The 16,537-nt window shown below is 34.2% G+C and overlaps 2 protein-coding genes across 2 annotated transcripts; both read right to left on the reverse strand.

The window, feature by feature from the left end:
* Positions 1-6,701: 6,701 nt before the first annotated feature.
* On the reverse strand, positions 6,702-11,477 carry LOC132302889 (sphinganine C4-monooxygenase 1-like). Its single transcript, XM_059799879.1, has 2 exons — positions 10,942-11,477; positions 6,702-7,485 (listed from the first exon to the last, which is right to left on the reverse strand). Exons 1-2 carry the CDS (start codon positions 11,161-11,163, stop codon positions 6,934-6,936), a joined length of 774 nt encoding a protein of 257 aa, XP_059655862.1. The 5' UTR covers positions 11,164-11,477; the 3' UTR covers positions 6,702-6,933.
* Positions 11,478-14,132: 2,655 nt separating this feature from the next.
* Positions 14,133-16,419, reverse strand: LOC132302190 (sphinganine C4-monooxygenase 1-like). The gene is made up of 2 exons (XM_059799067.1): positions 15,502-16,419; positions 14,133-14,687 (listed from the first exon to the last, which is right to left on the reverse strand). The coding sequence occupies exons 1-2, from the start codon at positions 15,721-15,723 to the stop codon at positions 14,133-14,135; spliced, it is 777 nt and encodes a 258-aa protein (XP_059655050.1). The 5' UTR covers positions 15,724-16,419.
* Between the last annotated feature and the right edge of the window lie 118 nt (positions 16,420-16,537).

Here is a 16,537-nt window from a genome sequence, read left to right on the forward strand (position 1 = left end):
AACCAATTTTGTTATGTTAAGCTAATATAAACGGAGTCCATTACACAACGTCCACAACTGTAAAACTACAATAACAATCTTGTTTCATGTTATCAGAAAATGCTGCTGATTGGGTATTCTGAAAAATTGAGCTGCTGAAATTTTGTGGATATTACATATATTGTGAGGACCACAAGAGATAGGAGAGCTTCAAAGTTTCAGCACATTCTTTGGAATGTCGGCAACAGAAATGAGCACATTTTTTTACCACTTCGATTAGATGGTGACTATCTTTGTATGAATGAAAAGGCAACATACTTTTGGATTTGAAAAGAGAGTATTCCAACACACTTGTGGTTTTTACTGGGAATTTAAGTCATTAATCCTCAGCTCTTCACAACCGTTGAAAATGGAACAAATCTATGGCTGTTCTTTTGCATTTCATTCCATTATGAAAACAGCTTTTCCCCAAACCAACTCAAAAACCTTGCAGTGATTGCTCAAGCTCCCATGTAGGATGTTGTAACGGATGGGTGTTTTGCGATTCGACCTAAAAAATTAAGCTATAAGGTAAAAAAAATACTTAACCAGTTTTTATCCGAATCCGATATGGAACAAGTCTCCCCTTATAACTGATGTCCACAGGGCGGATTTAAGACGAATCCGGAACGAAGCATTGTTATTCCAACCCTTCGTCCCGCATTGGAGTCGGGTCGAGTTCGGGACACCCCAACATACACTTCATCAAATTTAAGATTAATTTTGCAATAATAAATAAATAAATAAATAAATAAGAAAGAAAAGAAAACTATGCTAATTAAACAAATACTTAACATGCTAAAATTATCATAAATGTGAGGAGAAAAGAAAAGCTATAACTAATAAAAGAATATTTATTTATATATGCATTATTAATTGCGGTGAGATGAGTTTTAAACTATTTTGTTTAAATTATTAACGAATTAGTGACTTAGCGGTATCAGTCTTTTACCTTCTAAAGAAAAATTAGGAGTTCAAATCTCAGAAAAAATAAGTGTATGAGTACCAACTAAAAAAAAAAATTAATTAAATTGCTGTCTCAAAGAGAATCTAAACAGAACCAAATTAATGTTCGGCAATGACAGGTCATATGTCTACTTCGTATCTACTTCCAAGTGATTAATTAGGAGTAGAGTGAGGTAGCTTTCAAAGAGCCCTTCAATATTAATAATGAAATTTTTTGTAGTAATGTTATTGTATGGGACATGTTACAGTTGTTATAATCACTCCAATTTGCACACTGAAAAGGAAGAAAGACAAAAAAGAAGGAAAAAAAAGGGGAAAAAAATGTAGGCTGCTTCAATCAATTGCTCAACCACCTTAACGTAACTGGGGTCCATTTGCCTTGTATCATCCAAATCGTGTCAATATTAATATAGGGTTGAACATTCAACCCAAAAAACAATTAAAAAAAATCTTTATCATATTTAATTCTCCTCGATCAAAGATTTAAAATACTATATCCTCTTGTTGATAAAACTGTCTGGAATCAATCTTACAAAACCATAGATGATATAAAAAGCATAACACATGATTTTTTTTCATAGAAAATCTCAAAAGAAGATTTGAGAGCGTCAATTGTACTACTACTAGATATCATGACAATATCAATCCAAGTTGGCTTGCTGCAACTTTTTGGTCCAACTCGTACTAAGGATTATTTAGTTAGAGGGAATAAAAAGAAAATAAAACAAAAATAAAAAATTTATGAACACTTGAGAAGTTTAGTTAGCAAGAAAAACTTTTTTTTAAAAATTTTCTCAACACTTAGTTACGTTTGGCATGCAAGAATGGAGTGGAATAGAATGCAAGTGAGAATGAAATTGTCATTCTCATTCTATTGTTTAGCTGCAAATATGAAATTGTAGAAATGGACTAATGTAAAATTTTAAAAAGAATGAATTTCAAATTGAATCATCCAAAATATCCCTATAAGTGACAAATAATTTAAATTAACAAAATAACATAATTGATTCTTCTATAAATTTTTTAAAAGAAATGGCTAGTTGATGGTGGTGGAGGTGGAAAGCGGTAGTGGTGTTGGAAGGCAGCAGGTGTTGGTAGAAAGCACTGGTAATGGCGGCGGTGGTGGTGGTAATGGTGAAAGACCTTAGTGGCGTAGGTGATGATGGTGGAAGGCATGCAGTGGCGGTGTGTAATACTCCCAAATTTTCACGTGTACGTTAGTCAGACCCATACCCGAAAACCCGGGAGTATCAAAGCAATTAAGTATTTAAACAAGCACAGAAAATAAGAGGAACATAATAAAATAAATAATAATGCTGAATGGAAAACTAAAATAATAATTAATAAATCCTCAATTATCTGATACCAATACTCCTATAAATCTCATAAGGAATAAATTTCCATAATGCAACTTGGGAATCCGTATCATGGACCCCTAACCAAAATGCCATAACTGAAACATGAATATCTCATATTCTACTAAATAAACTAAACAAAGATAGTATCATACGTCAATGACTCGGGAAAAGTGAAGATGATTGCTCTTTGATCAGTACGAACAATCTCTAAAACTGGAACTAATAAACACTTGAAAAATATAACAAAGGTGGGTCAAAACCCACAAATAAGTCCTTTATACTACAATCTAATCAGAGAACCGATAAACGATACATCCTTAGCCGAACTAATGCAATAGCTACATAGTCAATACATATATATATACACACTAAGACGATCATCGGACTATAGGGCAGTCTCAACCAGATAGTGGGTATCTCAAGAAAAAATTGCACACAAGGTGGCTAAGAGTCCCCCAATACTAGGGTCCACATATGTAACGATCCAAACTTGGGAGTCCGAATCGCTAACTAGGTCCTAACCCGACTTGGGAACACACAAGGCCAAAATGGTCATTTAATATAAAATTTTTGGGATGGGACCGATACCATTAGAAAGATTACTAAAAAACATACAAGTCAGGCTTAAGAACAACCCTATTCGGGTTTAAAACGAAGAAGTTATGGGCGTTTGAAGTTTGAACTAATATAAGTATAGGGTCAGATCACTTTGTGCTTGAGTACAACCATTTGTGCTCGAGCACAAAATTTTGTACTTGAGCTCTAGGATCTGCAATGAAAAGTCCCGAGAGTTGCTCTCAAGATCCCACCCAAAACTACCCCAACGCTCAAGCACAGACCCCTTTTGCTCAAGCATAAGCCACCCTGCAGAAATTGGTTCTTGGTTAAGGGCCATGTGCTCGAGCACAAAACTTTGTGGTCGAGCTCTGGCCCTGAATAATGATTTTAAGGCCATGTATTAGTATTGGCTTGGTTCTTACATTGCTCATTAAGGTATAGAACAAAAACATAAGCAACAAGAGTGCACAGACAATATAGCCTCTAGACATCATAGATAAACCATTAGCATTGAAGGCATGACAAGTGAATCCTTATACATTGAACATGCATCAAAATAAGATGAATTACATCAATGAATGATTCAAAGTTCCTAGAATCAATTGTAGGTTACAATAAGATTTCAAAAGAATGCAAATGAATCCCAATGATATATTCATTAATTCTAATTTACATAGTTAAAGCCATATACACTTAAACTTGACAAATTTACATGCTTTGAATTACAAGTTGACAATTAAATCAAAAGTCATATATACAATGTAGTAAAAATGCTAAGTCTTTCAAGGATCAAGGACGGAAATGTAGATCATTTTCCACTTCTTTATCATTTCCTGAAAAATGTAGAAGAGTGAGCATAAGGCCCAGTAAAAATTGCCTAAATGGAATCTCCTAAAAATAAGTAGGTAAATACATGCTTAGACACATCAATGAATAGATTGAGAGGATGGGGATCATGCCGGGATAACATATCATAAACAAGTCATTCACTATCCAACATCAACAATATGAAACAATGCCATGCATGAAATAACTTGTGTAACGCACACCGAAAACGTACTAACTAGTCAGACTTTGTATCCCCGCCGTCCCTATGGAGAATTTGCTAGTCGTCCCTGACAAAGGGTGACTCCCAACTATCATTTGGGGCCCGAGGTCACTAAATTACTCACGGGTACCCCTCGTATCCCTATTAATAACCCCCCCCCCCCCCCCCCAACTATTGGGTTTAAGAAAAACCTTTGTTTAAAACTTCTTCAAAACTTTTCCATTTCATATTTCCAAATTTTCCTCACAACATACCCAATGCTCGTGACAATGCAATGTTATGCTTACAATGTATAACATGTTTTTATTATTAATTGTTTAATATCCCCTAATTTTGGGCGTGGACTTGATCAACTCATGTCTTTGAATTTAGGGGGTATCACAGGCGGTGGTGGTGGAAGGTAGTAGAGGCGACGGTGGTGTGATTGTGGTGGAAGGAAGCTACGGTGGTGGCGGTGATAGTGATGGTTGTGGAAGGAAGTTACGGTGGTGGTGGTAGTCGTGATGGTGATGGAGGTGGTGGATAGCGGTAGTGGTGATGATAAGTAACGATGATGGTGAAGGAGGTGGTAGTGGTGGTGGTGGATGGTGGTAGTGGTGGTGAAAGGTAACGGTGATGGTGAAGGAGGTGACAGTGGTGGTGGTAATGGTGATGGTGGTGGTGGTGGCAATAACGGTGGTGGAAAGCAGTGAGGTGGCGGTGGTCAAAGGTGGTAGTGGTGGAATGCGGTGGCATTGGTGGAAGTCGGTGGTGGCGGTGGCTAAAAGCAGTGGAGGTGGCGGCAGTGTGATGGTTAAAGGTGGCAACAATGGTGACGGTGGCAGTGACAGTGGTGGGAGGCAATGGAGGTGGTGGTGACAGCGAGCCACCAGTGGTTGTGGTGAAGGTTGTGGTGGTGGTATAATGGATTTTCATTCAAATGGAATGGTCATTCCCACTTTAAATTGCATACCAAACAAAGTAATGGGTGGAATGGGTATTCCATTCCATTCATACACACCAAACTTAGCAATAAAAGTTTGGTTAGGAGAAAAAAAAAAATATTACTTTCCATAGGCACATAACTTTCTCATAAATTTTTCCAAAAAAAAAAAAAAAAAAAAGGAAAATTTTGCTCTTGCAAACTTTTATGAATGTTTACAATAATGTCTTTTTTCTTTTTTCTTTTTTTAGTTGGTACTCACACACCTATGCCTTTCACTAAGGCTCGAATCCCTAACCTCTCTTTAAAAAATAAAGACCTGGTACCGCTTGGCCACTGACCTGTTGGTCAATAATGTCCTTTCTTTTATGATAAGTTTCATACTATTACATCATAAAATGGTAATTTCTCATCATTTTCGTAAGAAATTTCATGCTAATAAAATAGATGATGAAAATTTTCTATTCTTTTCATCATTTCACTTTCTTTCACTTTAAATAGAAAATATCTTTTAGAGATATATTAACAATCCAAATTATTCCCTGAAAAACAATCTAATAAATACAAAGAAACCATCAGATGATGACTGGGGAGAGGATAGGCATGTGAATGATAGGGGTCAAGAAGTGGTACCAAGAACTAGAGGTGGATAAACCATAAATGCAAGATATTAATATAATTAGGAAGAGATTCAAATAGTGTTGTTGTTGTTGTTTTTTTTTTTTTTTTCTTAATCCCATAATGTTGACAAGGAGATTCAACAACACCAATGTAATAATGTGAGTTAGATATTTACATCTACAACGCAAGCTTCTGTGAGTTAGATATTCCATATTTGCATATGCAATGCAAGCCTGGAATGAGAGTTGTATCTCTTTCTTTTTCATGGACCATTTGGCAGTGATGATATGATTAATGCTTTGAGGTAGGATTCCAAGTAAGTCAATCCCTACACATGGAGAAGAAAAATGATTTTTACTATTGAAGTAGATAAGAGACAAAAGGAATATTTTGATGACAGAAAGGTCTTGGGAATTTATAATCCTATCATTTTCAAGGCCTAACCATAACTTGATTAGCCAAATAACTAGAAGAGAGACACGTTGGTCACTGCAAAAATGAATTGAATACAGTGTTCCTTACAGAAATTCAGCCCAGGACCTCATAATAAATTTAGGGCTTGAGAAAGTTTAGTGTAGTTCTTATACTCTGAGTGTGAGAGAGTTCTGAGCGCACTTTTACTCTCATTCTGTGTTCCTTATATTTTGTCGATTTCGCGCTCTCGCTCTATGTGACTTAAGGTCAGGGTCAAACAACTCTCACGTTTTACCGGCGCTCGCATTCTCATTCCCACTCTGTCACTTATATTCTCACGTTTCACCGACGCTCGCATTCTCATTCCCACTCTGTCACTTATATTTTGGCTCCGACCCCTAAGATACTACAAGGACCTTTAATGTTACTCTAGCAAAGTCAGTAATTACCGACGCTCACACTCTGTGTCCCTTATATTTTGGCCCCGACCACCTTATATTTTGGCCCCGACCACTAAGATACTACAAGAACCTTTAACGTAGCTCTAGAAAAGTCAGTAATTTGGAATTTTGACTCAAGGAAGACTTCGTCAAAGAAAAGCTAACCAATACTTCAGGGAAATTCTGAAATGACAAAATTATTAAATTTGAGAAATCCATGAAGCCAATAACATATTCAAGCTGCTGCTGCTGCAGCAGCATTATCAAACGATCAGACAAACACAGACCTCATCAACAAGATTGAAGCACATTAAAATCCAAAATCAAAAGAGGCCACTTTAAAATAAATACCAAGATTTAGCTTAATGCATTGCTTCACACTTTCATCATTACGTTTATAAAAACCATATATGGAGAAAATAGTCCGAATAATACAACAATATATATAAATATATACATGAATCCTCAGTAGTAAGGCATTTGGTATAAAAAGAAAACAGAAAAAACACGAAGAAAAAAAAAAAAAACAAACAAACAAACAAACAAAAAGTAGTGGCACAAATTTATAACAAATTTATCTCCATGTAATCAATCATCCTTGAAATCTTTAGTGGGCCGTGCTTCGAAGCCCCCATCGACTCTCTTCTCAATCGCATAAGGCATGTAAGTACCAAGAATTCTATCCCACATAACAAAGAATGGCTGTGAGTAGTTGTACTTAGTCCCATATAGCTGGTGGTGAATATCATGATAAGCAGAGTTGTTTCTAAAGAATATATGGAAGAGGTTCCCGGGAAGCCACAACCCGCAGTGGTCATCAACCGTTTTGATGGTTGCAAAGGAAAAGAAGAAGATTGAGGCTCGAGGAGACATTCCTGAGAGGAGGAAGGACAAGGCACCACCAAATGTGTCAAGCAGGAGCCCCTCCACGGGGTGGTTATACAGAGCGCCAAATGCATATGGGACAATAAGCCGGTGATGTTGAGAATGGATATGCCGGTACAAAAACTTGTTATGATGCATGTATCTGTGCATGAAGTATTGCCAAGTATCTAAAACCAGCATCCCAATAAGAAATTGTCTTGCGAGAACAATGAGGGAAGCATTTTGATTTGTGGTGGCCTCATCATTTCCTGTAACCTACAACCAAACAAAAGAGTAATTAAAAACATAGCACAGGATTAACCCTGGACATATTCAACTAATTGGCTCAATTCAACTACAAACAAAAAATAAATGAATAAATAAAGACACTGTTATATTATATGTCGATGACATATCTAGCCAATCAACAAATAACATAAAAATGAAACACTTCCTGAATAATAATAATAATAATAATAATAATATATTTTTATAAAAAAATAAAAAAAATAAAAACATCATCAATTTCATAGGTTCTAAACCCCACATGTAACTGACAACCAAAATCACTGCCCATGACCAAACATACAACATCAGTCCAATGAAAAGACTAGCAAGGCATTTTTCACTTACATATCGATTCCGTGTTGGTATGCAGCTCAATTCCACAAACCTAAATATTGACTTGACTAATGCTCCAAAAATGCCATTCATGCTGCTTAAGAATTGGACGATAACTGCTACTGAGTCTAACATAATATGTTTCAGTACACTCCAACATTAATTTTCCTCTTCTTCATATCAATCATTCAATGTTATTTCTCATTTATAACTCCTTATACCCAATTAATAACCATATATAAATAAAAGCTAGTTCTGTAGTTACTGTAGAAGCAATTAATGCAATCTTTATTGTTCAATAAAGTTATTTTCCATGCAATGTGTAAAGTATTCCAATTTTGCTACTAAAGTCACAAATGAGTTTTTACCCCCAACTTCTTAGATCAGCTATGCACTGCCTAGTCCTGCATTCCATTATGGGTCATCATGCCCTCATCTTGTCCTCTCTTCTCCCACATGCATCCATTTCCTATATTTCCGTTTATTGTGGTGCAAGTAAATATCTCACAACATACTCCTCTTAGCTCCATCCTTTTTTCTGGAAAAAAAAAAAAAAAAAAAATAGAATTGCTCGGCTCCCTAGCATGTAACGATGCTGAGTGGATGCTTTAAAATGTACAAGCACCCGTATTAAACACGAAGACACATGCAGGACTATGAAACATGCATTTGACAAGTTTCTTATTGACATAAACATGACCAAAAAAGCATGTCAGGAAGACAAAGAGAGGGACGGATTAATTCAGCAAATATTTCCTCAAAAACCACATTACTTTCCCTGTCGCATGGATATATTTCAATTTGGGAGAAGAAACACCCATCGGACAGGCAGTCATACTATGCATACGCAAAACATTACCCTAGGATACATAAAAGCTAATTTGTCACTTCAATACATTTCCCATATCCAAAAACACATTCTAAAGTTTAGAAACTGAACCAAATAGAGATATGGCACACATCTATATCATAAAGCATATGTAGCCTCATAACTGTCTCAAAATATTTTCCTCATAACTTGACGGGCTAAGAAGCACGGAAACGGATAAAACACGACACGGATACGGCGACACGGCAAATCCAGAAAAATTAGGACACGGACACAGCTGGGACACGGCAAATAATAAATATATTTATATATATATATGATGTTGTCCTTTAGGAAATTAAGAGTAATATTAGTTTTTACAACCTCAAAATGAAAAAAAATTGTGTTTTGCTGGGAAAAAGAAAGAATGATAGAAAGATTGTTAAGAAAGAGGGAAAAAAAAAAAACGAAGAGGAATAGGGTTTTGTTAGAATAAGAATTAGGCCTTAGTTAAAAATAACGGTAAGAATCCATAGAAGAGAAAAAAGTTCATGGGAAATAGAGGAAAAAGAAACGCAAAATGTAATTTATTGTGAAAGGAAAAAAAGAAGTATCTAGGATTTGTGAAAGAAGAAAGAAAAGAGGACAAAGAAGAAGAGAGAAAAGAGAAGAGAGAGATAGAATGACCATTCACCGGTAGCGAAGCTTGGTTGGTGGGAGAACAAAAGAGTCAAAGATGATCGTGCAAGAGTTTGAACCTTGAATATAAAAATAAAATAACTAATTGTTTTATAAAACAATACTTATCAAAAAAAATAATAATAATTGTTTTATAAAACAATAACTTTTAAGTAATTATGTAATTACCATCATATTACTGAAAGTTATTAAACAACTCCTAATATTTATACTTCAACTCAACATTGTTTCTATAACTTTCTTAATGGGACACGTGTGTCGGACATGTATCCATGACAGTTTTGTTTGGATATTCAAGAAACTATAAAACATTCGGACACCTTTTTTGGTGTGCCCGTCGCGTGTCCGGCGCGTGTCGAGGCGTGTCTGGCACATGTCGGTGTCCGACACGGATACTTTGCCCTTTTAGGTGTGTCCGTGCTTCCTAGTTGACAGATATCCCACAAGTAAATGACAGTCAAAAAGTATCTATCTACTTACTACTCTACCATGATTTCTTTTGGAACATTAAATGCAATCTCTGTCCATATGTATTATTAATCTGAGAAACAAATAATTAATTCTGGATATCTATTATTCATCAGTTTAACTGTTGTCTTATTTATACTCCTAAAATGAAGTTCATCATCATCATCCTTACTTTCATCTCGGTCGAATGAGGTCCACCACATAAATTCTATACTTCTACTCTTTCTATTACAAATTATGCCTCTTATTATGTCTAATCTCTTAAGGCCTTCTCTTATTACTTCTTCCAATGTTAATTTTATTTTGCATCTCTCCCTCTCTCTTACAATTCATTTTATCTTAATCTTCCTTTTTTGGTCCATCAATTGTTATATATGGTATATGTCAATATCACCTACGCCGCTTTATCTTGTTTTATCATTCATAGGTGCCAGTGTGCCACTCCTAATTTCCATCAAACATATTGATTAAACTAAGACTCTCTCTTCTAGTTAGTCCTATTCATCAATCCAAAATCATGCTACTAAAATAATCTTTTTTCCATAAGCATTCCTAACATAAAGTAACTCTCCACAAGATTTGTATGTTATTCTAATTTAAATTTAAGACCTGCAATAATTAAACCATCTAAAATAACTATAGCACTAGAAGAACATATACTACAGAAACTCTTCCTAAATATACATCTGAGAAAGAAAAAAAAAAATCAATAAAACCCTCTAACAAAGAACTTCCCAAACTGCTCTTCACAATCATTACTGCTCCATTGAAATTAGTAATTCAGTATATGTAACTACTTCATAATATACCTAATTAAATATTTTTCCTTCTCTTTTTTTCTTTATTTTTTTTCATAACAATGATCTGCTAGAATATCTATTGTATGCATATCTACTATATGAAAATTTGAACTTTCTTTCTGTGAATGCATATTATATTCACACCCCAAATAGTTGATAAAAGAATAATCAATCAAAACCACTAAAAAAGTTATCAGAATATTACACAAACTCATCCATCACAAAATAAGACAAAAGAATCTATATATATGTGTGTGTCAGTGTGTGAAAGAGAAAAGAATCTATATATATGTGTGTGTATCAGTGTGTGAAAGTGAAGATATTTAAGGAACTAACTGTGAACAAGATGGTTGCGACGATAGCCTGAACGAATTGTTGGAGAAGAACGCCTTTGACGACCGTCGTCTTCGACACCAAATTCTTTTCGTCCTCGTCCTTCTTCGAATGCAATCGATAATTCTCCAACGATCCAAACAGAATACAAATTCCAGAATACACCCAATACACCAAAATTGGCGCAAAAGTCCCCACCACCTCATCTGATACCCCAAAATCCATATCGATATGTATTTCTAACTACCAGAGAAAATAAGGAAAAAAAAAAAAAAAGACAAACAAACGCAGAAAATCAAGGCTCGGTGCTCAATAAACTGATAAGCAATTTTGCAACCGAAACTGAATCCAAACAAACCCTAACCCTAGACCGTGAACGAAAACGTCTGTAATTTCAACAGAACAATAAATCATCGAACTTAATTTATAAAAGGAGAAAATCAAGACGACCAATTTGAATTAGGGCTTCAAAGAGGTTCGTCGAAACCGGGGGAGCAGAGACACAGTGAAATTCAAAGTCGTCGGCTATTTTGAAAACTATGGGAGATTCGGATCCAGTGCCTTGTGTTATTGACTTTATAATGTACAACCGCCTACGTGGCCGTTCTTCATTTGGATAGGACAGCTTGTCAAATGATAATTGGATAGTTGGTTATAATCTGTGGCTGGCGATGACGTGGGCCGTGGTTTACGTGTGGTCTCGGAGAAATTAGATGGTCCAGGTCCACCACGAGTGGTCTTGGAGATATTAGTTAGTTAAGGTCCATTTGGCAAGCATCGACCAATTAAATTTATACCATTGTTGAGATGTGTAATTTTTTTTTTTAATTTTTTAATAATTTATTAAAATACATTGTCATATTATCAATGTGTAAAATTGTGTATTTTCTTTTCATTTCGTAAACGAATCAACTTTATATTAAGTAAGTTTGTAAAAAATTTGTGGGTCCAAGTATGATACTTGTTGATTATTATTGAGAAATATATTTTTATACAAAAGGTATAAAATAAAAAATAATCAATCAATTTGTAAATCTATTATGAGACACCATATTTACAAAATATATATATATATATACACACAAAACTATTGGAGATTCTCTAATATTAATACGAGTTCTGTTATTTGTCCCAAATAATCACCGAGTTTATGTGGCTATCATGTGTCAAGTATAATGAGATCCAATTTAAAATAGAATATAACTAATTATTTGGAAAGTTGAAATCTACTTTATTGGTTCCATCTTAATATAATATCTTTGTTATTTATTAAAGTTTCAATCACCATATATATAAAATTGTATATTTATTTTATATATAATTTAGATTACATATATAAAAGATTGTGTCTTTGATCATTAATATCCATTTATTACTTTAATATGCATTTGTTAATTACTATAATAATTGAAGTTAATGATCCATCTGACACCCCAGAAACAAAAAAACAAGAAGAGGATTTAAAAAAAAAAAAAAAAAAAAAAAAAAAAAAAATTGCAAAGCATTGAAAAATTATAAAACATTGCTTGTTTTTGTTTTAGATTTTGTTCAAATCAAAATCAAATTATTATATTTGAATATCATGAAACTTACTATGAAAAAAGATGATACCGTTTTGAAAAATTAAAAAAAGAAAAGAAAAAGGGAAATAGACGTCTTTTATGAAAATAAACAAAAGTTATCATATTTTTATATGTGTCGGTTTTAAATTGGGTATTAAAATTATCAATAATATTATTTTCCTTAATACATTCTTATGAAATAATTTTTTCAATCAAAACAATCTAAATTGAATTGATTTAACAAATATTACATAATAATTTATTGTGTAATCGAAGAAAATTGAAAGTCCGGACATGGACATGGACAAGACAAGCCCATAGGATTTGGATTAAAGTTAGTTGACACGTAGCAGTCTGTTTCTGTTTGGTTATCGCTGGCTTTTAGTCATTGAAGTTGTCATTAGTTTGTTAAAGGAGTAGTCATGTGAAGGAAATTCTCTCAACGTGCTTATCCTAAATTCCTAATAGCCGTTGGATTGGAGATTTTTTCTGAAAATATATCATCAACGATCAGAGCGCATTTTCCTTTTCTATTATTTTCAGTAGTGGTGGGCTCCTTGATAAACTTAACTATTCAGGCCCAAGTCTTGGGTTGAAGACCTGGGCCAGATAATAATTTTTCTTCTAGAAGAAGGCAATTCTTCTTAAAGAGGAGCAAATGATGGTCTTCCTTTACTCAACACTTAAATGATGTCATACAAGCGTACATATTACTATGTAATGATGTCATCTAAACAAACATATTAATTTGATTGTTTTGGTCACATTTGATAATTTAATTTAACACTTAATTCTCAATAAATGAGTCATATTTAATATTTTAATTTGATATTAGGCTCCGTTAATTTCAACGTAATATATTTTTTAAACTATCAAATATGATCAAAACAATCAAATTATTTTTTTAGGTAAAATGTTTTCTTTTATTTTTATTTTTTTATATTTGACAAAGGTCTAAGTTGAGTCCATCAGGTGAGACTTGTAAAATAGTTTGCCCAGTTGTGAGCTCCACGAAACACTTGATCCATTACAAGTGGTATCAGAAAAAAGGTTAGTCCTTGATTCAGTGTAATATAAGTATCCAATCCAGAGGTATTCAGCTCCAAATTGGATAGATATGGTGGTCTAATCACAACGATGACATTGTGAGTTCAAATAAAAGAATGTTAAGAGTTTTTGTCATACATTAGAGTGGATGGAAAAAGTAATGATCGAGCATATAAGGATGGGTATACAATATTATCTAATAATTTAAACTTTTTGAATCGACAAGCGTCTCATCCTCTCTTATGAAGCGTCTCATCCTCTCTTATGAGACACTGTCAAAAAAAGATTCGCATAAAACTCAAAAACTTGATAAGAAGACTCAACAATGCCAATATTATGATAATGAGAGTGACATGTTTAATATATTCAGATTAATACTACAACAACAATCAAATATTTTTTTTATTACTTGGAGTCAGGTCGATCACTTGAATATCTGAACTCTACTGTGAGAACCACAAGATCCAATGAATCATGTCGTGACGAGTGATAAACGCTGAAATGTGCGCATTTTAATCCTTGATCTTGAGTATATTAGAACCTTATTAAGCTCTTACAACAAACAACAGCTCTCCATATATATAATCAATCATTCTTGTAATCTTTAGTAGGCCTTGCTTCAAAGCCTCCATCGACTCTCTGCTCAATTGCATAAGGCATGTAAGTACCAAGAACTCTATCCCACATAACAAAAAATGGTTGTGAGAAGTTGTACTTGGCTCCATATAGCTGATGATGAATATCATGATAAGCAGAGTTGTTTCTAAAGAACACATGGAAGAGGTTCCAAGGAAGCCACAGCCCACAGTGGTCATCTATTGCCTTGATGGTGGCCAAGGAAAAGAAGAAGATGGAGGCTCGCGGAGACATTCCAGAGAGGTGGTAAGACAAGGCACCACTAGCTGTGTCAATAAGGAGCCCCTCCAAGGGGTGGTTATACAGAGCTCCGAACGCGTATGGGACAACAATCCGGTGATGCTGCGAATGGATATTCCAGTACAAGAACTTGTTATGATGCATGTATCTGTGCAGGAAATATTGCCAAGTATCTAAAACCAACATTGCAACAAGGAATTGTCGTGCGAGAACAATGAGGCAAGCTTTTTTATTCGTCTTGGCCTCGTCATCGTTTCCGGTAACCTACTAGCAATCAAGAGTATGTTGTTTCAGGACCGGCTCAATATAATTTGATGCTTTAGATGAAAAATCTATAAGTAAAAGTGTTGATGCTAAAATTAATTCTCAAGTAATATATATTTAAAAAGAGTCCAAAAATACTAAGAGAAATCTTAGTCCTCATCAATTACTAATTAATCCACAAGTAAAAAACTAAATAAAACTAACATATTTTAACTAGAGATTAGTCGCGGCCAATGTTTCCTAAATCATGATATAATCTCACTTCACAATTGTCATATCAAGCTAATTCTCACAAATGCATCAATTTTTGATATTTAAATTTTTTTTGAAAATTGCCCATGCATGTGAGACAATGGTAACGGTTTGTGTTTAGTGATGAATTATAAGTTGTTATAACTTATAAGAGGCTTCACGCCACCATAGGTGAACACAGTACTAATCTTAGCTAATTCATGCAATTTGACAAGCTTTTGTTGAAGGATAAAGAATAATTAATCAAAACTACTAATATGTTTGGCAGGGAAAGGAATTAGAGTTTTAGAATTAAAACCGTGAAAGCACTTAGAAAATTAAATTAAAAATTTCTCTAATTCAGCGTAACCAAACACAATATTAAAATAAAATAAAATTTTCTGTTTATTGACACAAACGACTCATCCATCCCAACATCATAATGATATATACATTAATGTATATGTATGATATATTTCATGCAGGACTATGAAATATATATATATATATATAATGTATGTATATATATATATAATGTATGTATATGTATATGTATGAGAGAAAAGATGTCTAAGGAACCAACTGTAAACAAGATGGTTGCGACAAGGGCCTGAACTGCCTGCTGGAGAAGAACACCTTTGATGACCGTCGTCTTCGAGACCAAATTCTTATCGTTCTCGTCCTTCTTTGAATGCAACCGATAATTATCAAACGATCCCACCAGAGTACAAATTCCAGAATAAGCCCAATATACCAAAATTGGCACAAAAGTCCCCAACAACTCATCTGATACTCCAAAATCCATACTCAAAATGTATTTTTAAGTACTAGTGAAAACAAAAAAAAAAAAAAAAACAAAAATCTCATAAAATAAGGGCTTGGTGCTGATCAATAATACGATCACTGCACTTTTTATAGGAGACCAATAAGATGATCAATTTGAATAAAATAAAATAAAAGTTAAAATTGACGACTCCCAAGTCCCAACACAGGAATGAAAGTGGGATTTGTGTGTCGGGTACATTGTTGTTTTTTCTGTTTGTTTCTCGCTATTTTGTTTGATCTAAGGATTGTGATCACCGTTTGGAACTTTTTTTTTTCTCTCTACATTTTTTGTTTTTCTCTCAATTTTGTTCATTTTGTTTAATCTACCGCCATTTGGAAGACAAACATCAACTTTGGTTGTTGAAGACTGACTCGGTAAGCGACGACTAGAATATGCGATTTGTAGTATATTCTTGGATCTTTTTCTTGTTTTTGTTTAGAACACATTGAATTCTGAAAGTAGACTGTTAGGGTTTTTCGTATTTAGTTTATTATGTGGTCTCTTTAGGTCGGATTGTTTTATATTCGCTTTTGGTATGGTTGATTCATTTGCTCAATCGGTTTTCAGAAAGTAATTCTTTCTAGAATGTTAGGACTTTTGGTAAAGATTCACTCCATCACCGGAGGTGAATAATGTAATGCAGACTTGAGAGGAAAGCAGAAAACCTCACTACGATTTCTATGTACGGTTAGTATGCCCGGTGTAATATAACTTTCAGAATCACACAATACCATAAGTCTTCTATTTCCTAAAGAAAATGGCGAAGGTTCAAGTTTTCGAGGATTTTTTGCAA

The sequence above is a fragment of the Cornus florida genome, unplaced genomic scaffold (assembly GCF_030987335.1).
Source record: "Cornus florida cultivar Cherokee Brave unplaced genomic scaffold, ASM3098733v1 CherokeeBrave_3.0.0_Hap2_Chr04, whole genome shotgun sequence".
Lineage (NCBI taxonomy): Eukaryota > Viridiplantae > Streptophyta > Magnoliopsida > Cornales > Cornaceae > Cornus > Cornus florida.

Bases quoted from the DNA above. Each gene is read 5' to 3' on its own strand.
- LOC132302889 (XM_059799879.1), bottom strand. From the start codon at position 11,163: ATGGATTTTGGGGTATCAGATGAGGTGGTGGGGACTTTTGCGCCAATT. The intron at 7,486-10,941 runs GTTAGTTCCTTA...GTTTGGTTGTAG, and splicing joins TCGCAACCATCTTGTTCACA to GTTACAGGAAATGATGAGGC.
- LOC132302190 (XM_059799067.1), bottom strand. From the start codon at position 15,723: ATGGATTTTGGAGTATCAGATGAGTTGTTGGGGACTTTTGTGCCAATT. The intron at 14,688-15,501 runs GTTGGTTCCTTA...GATTGCTAGTAG, and splicing joins TCGCAACCATCTTGTTTACA to GTTACCGGAAACGATGACGA.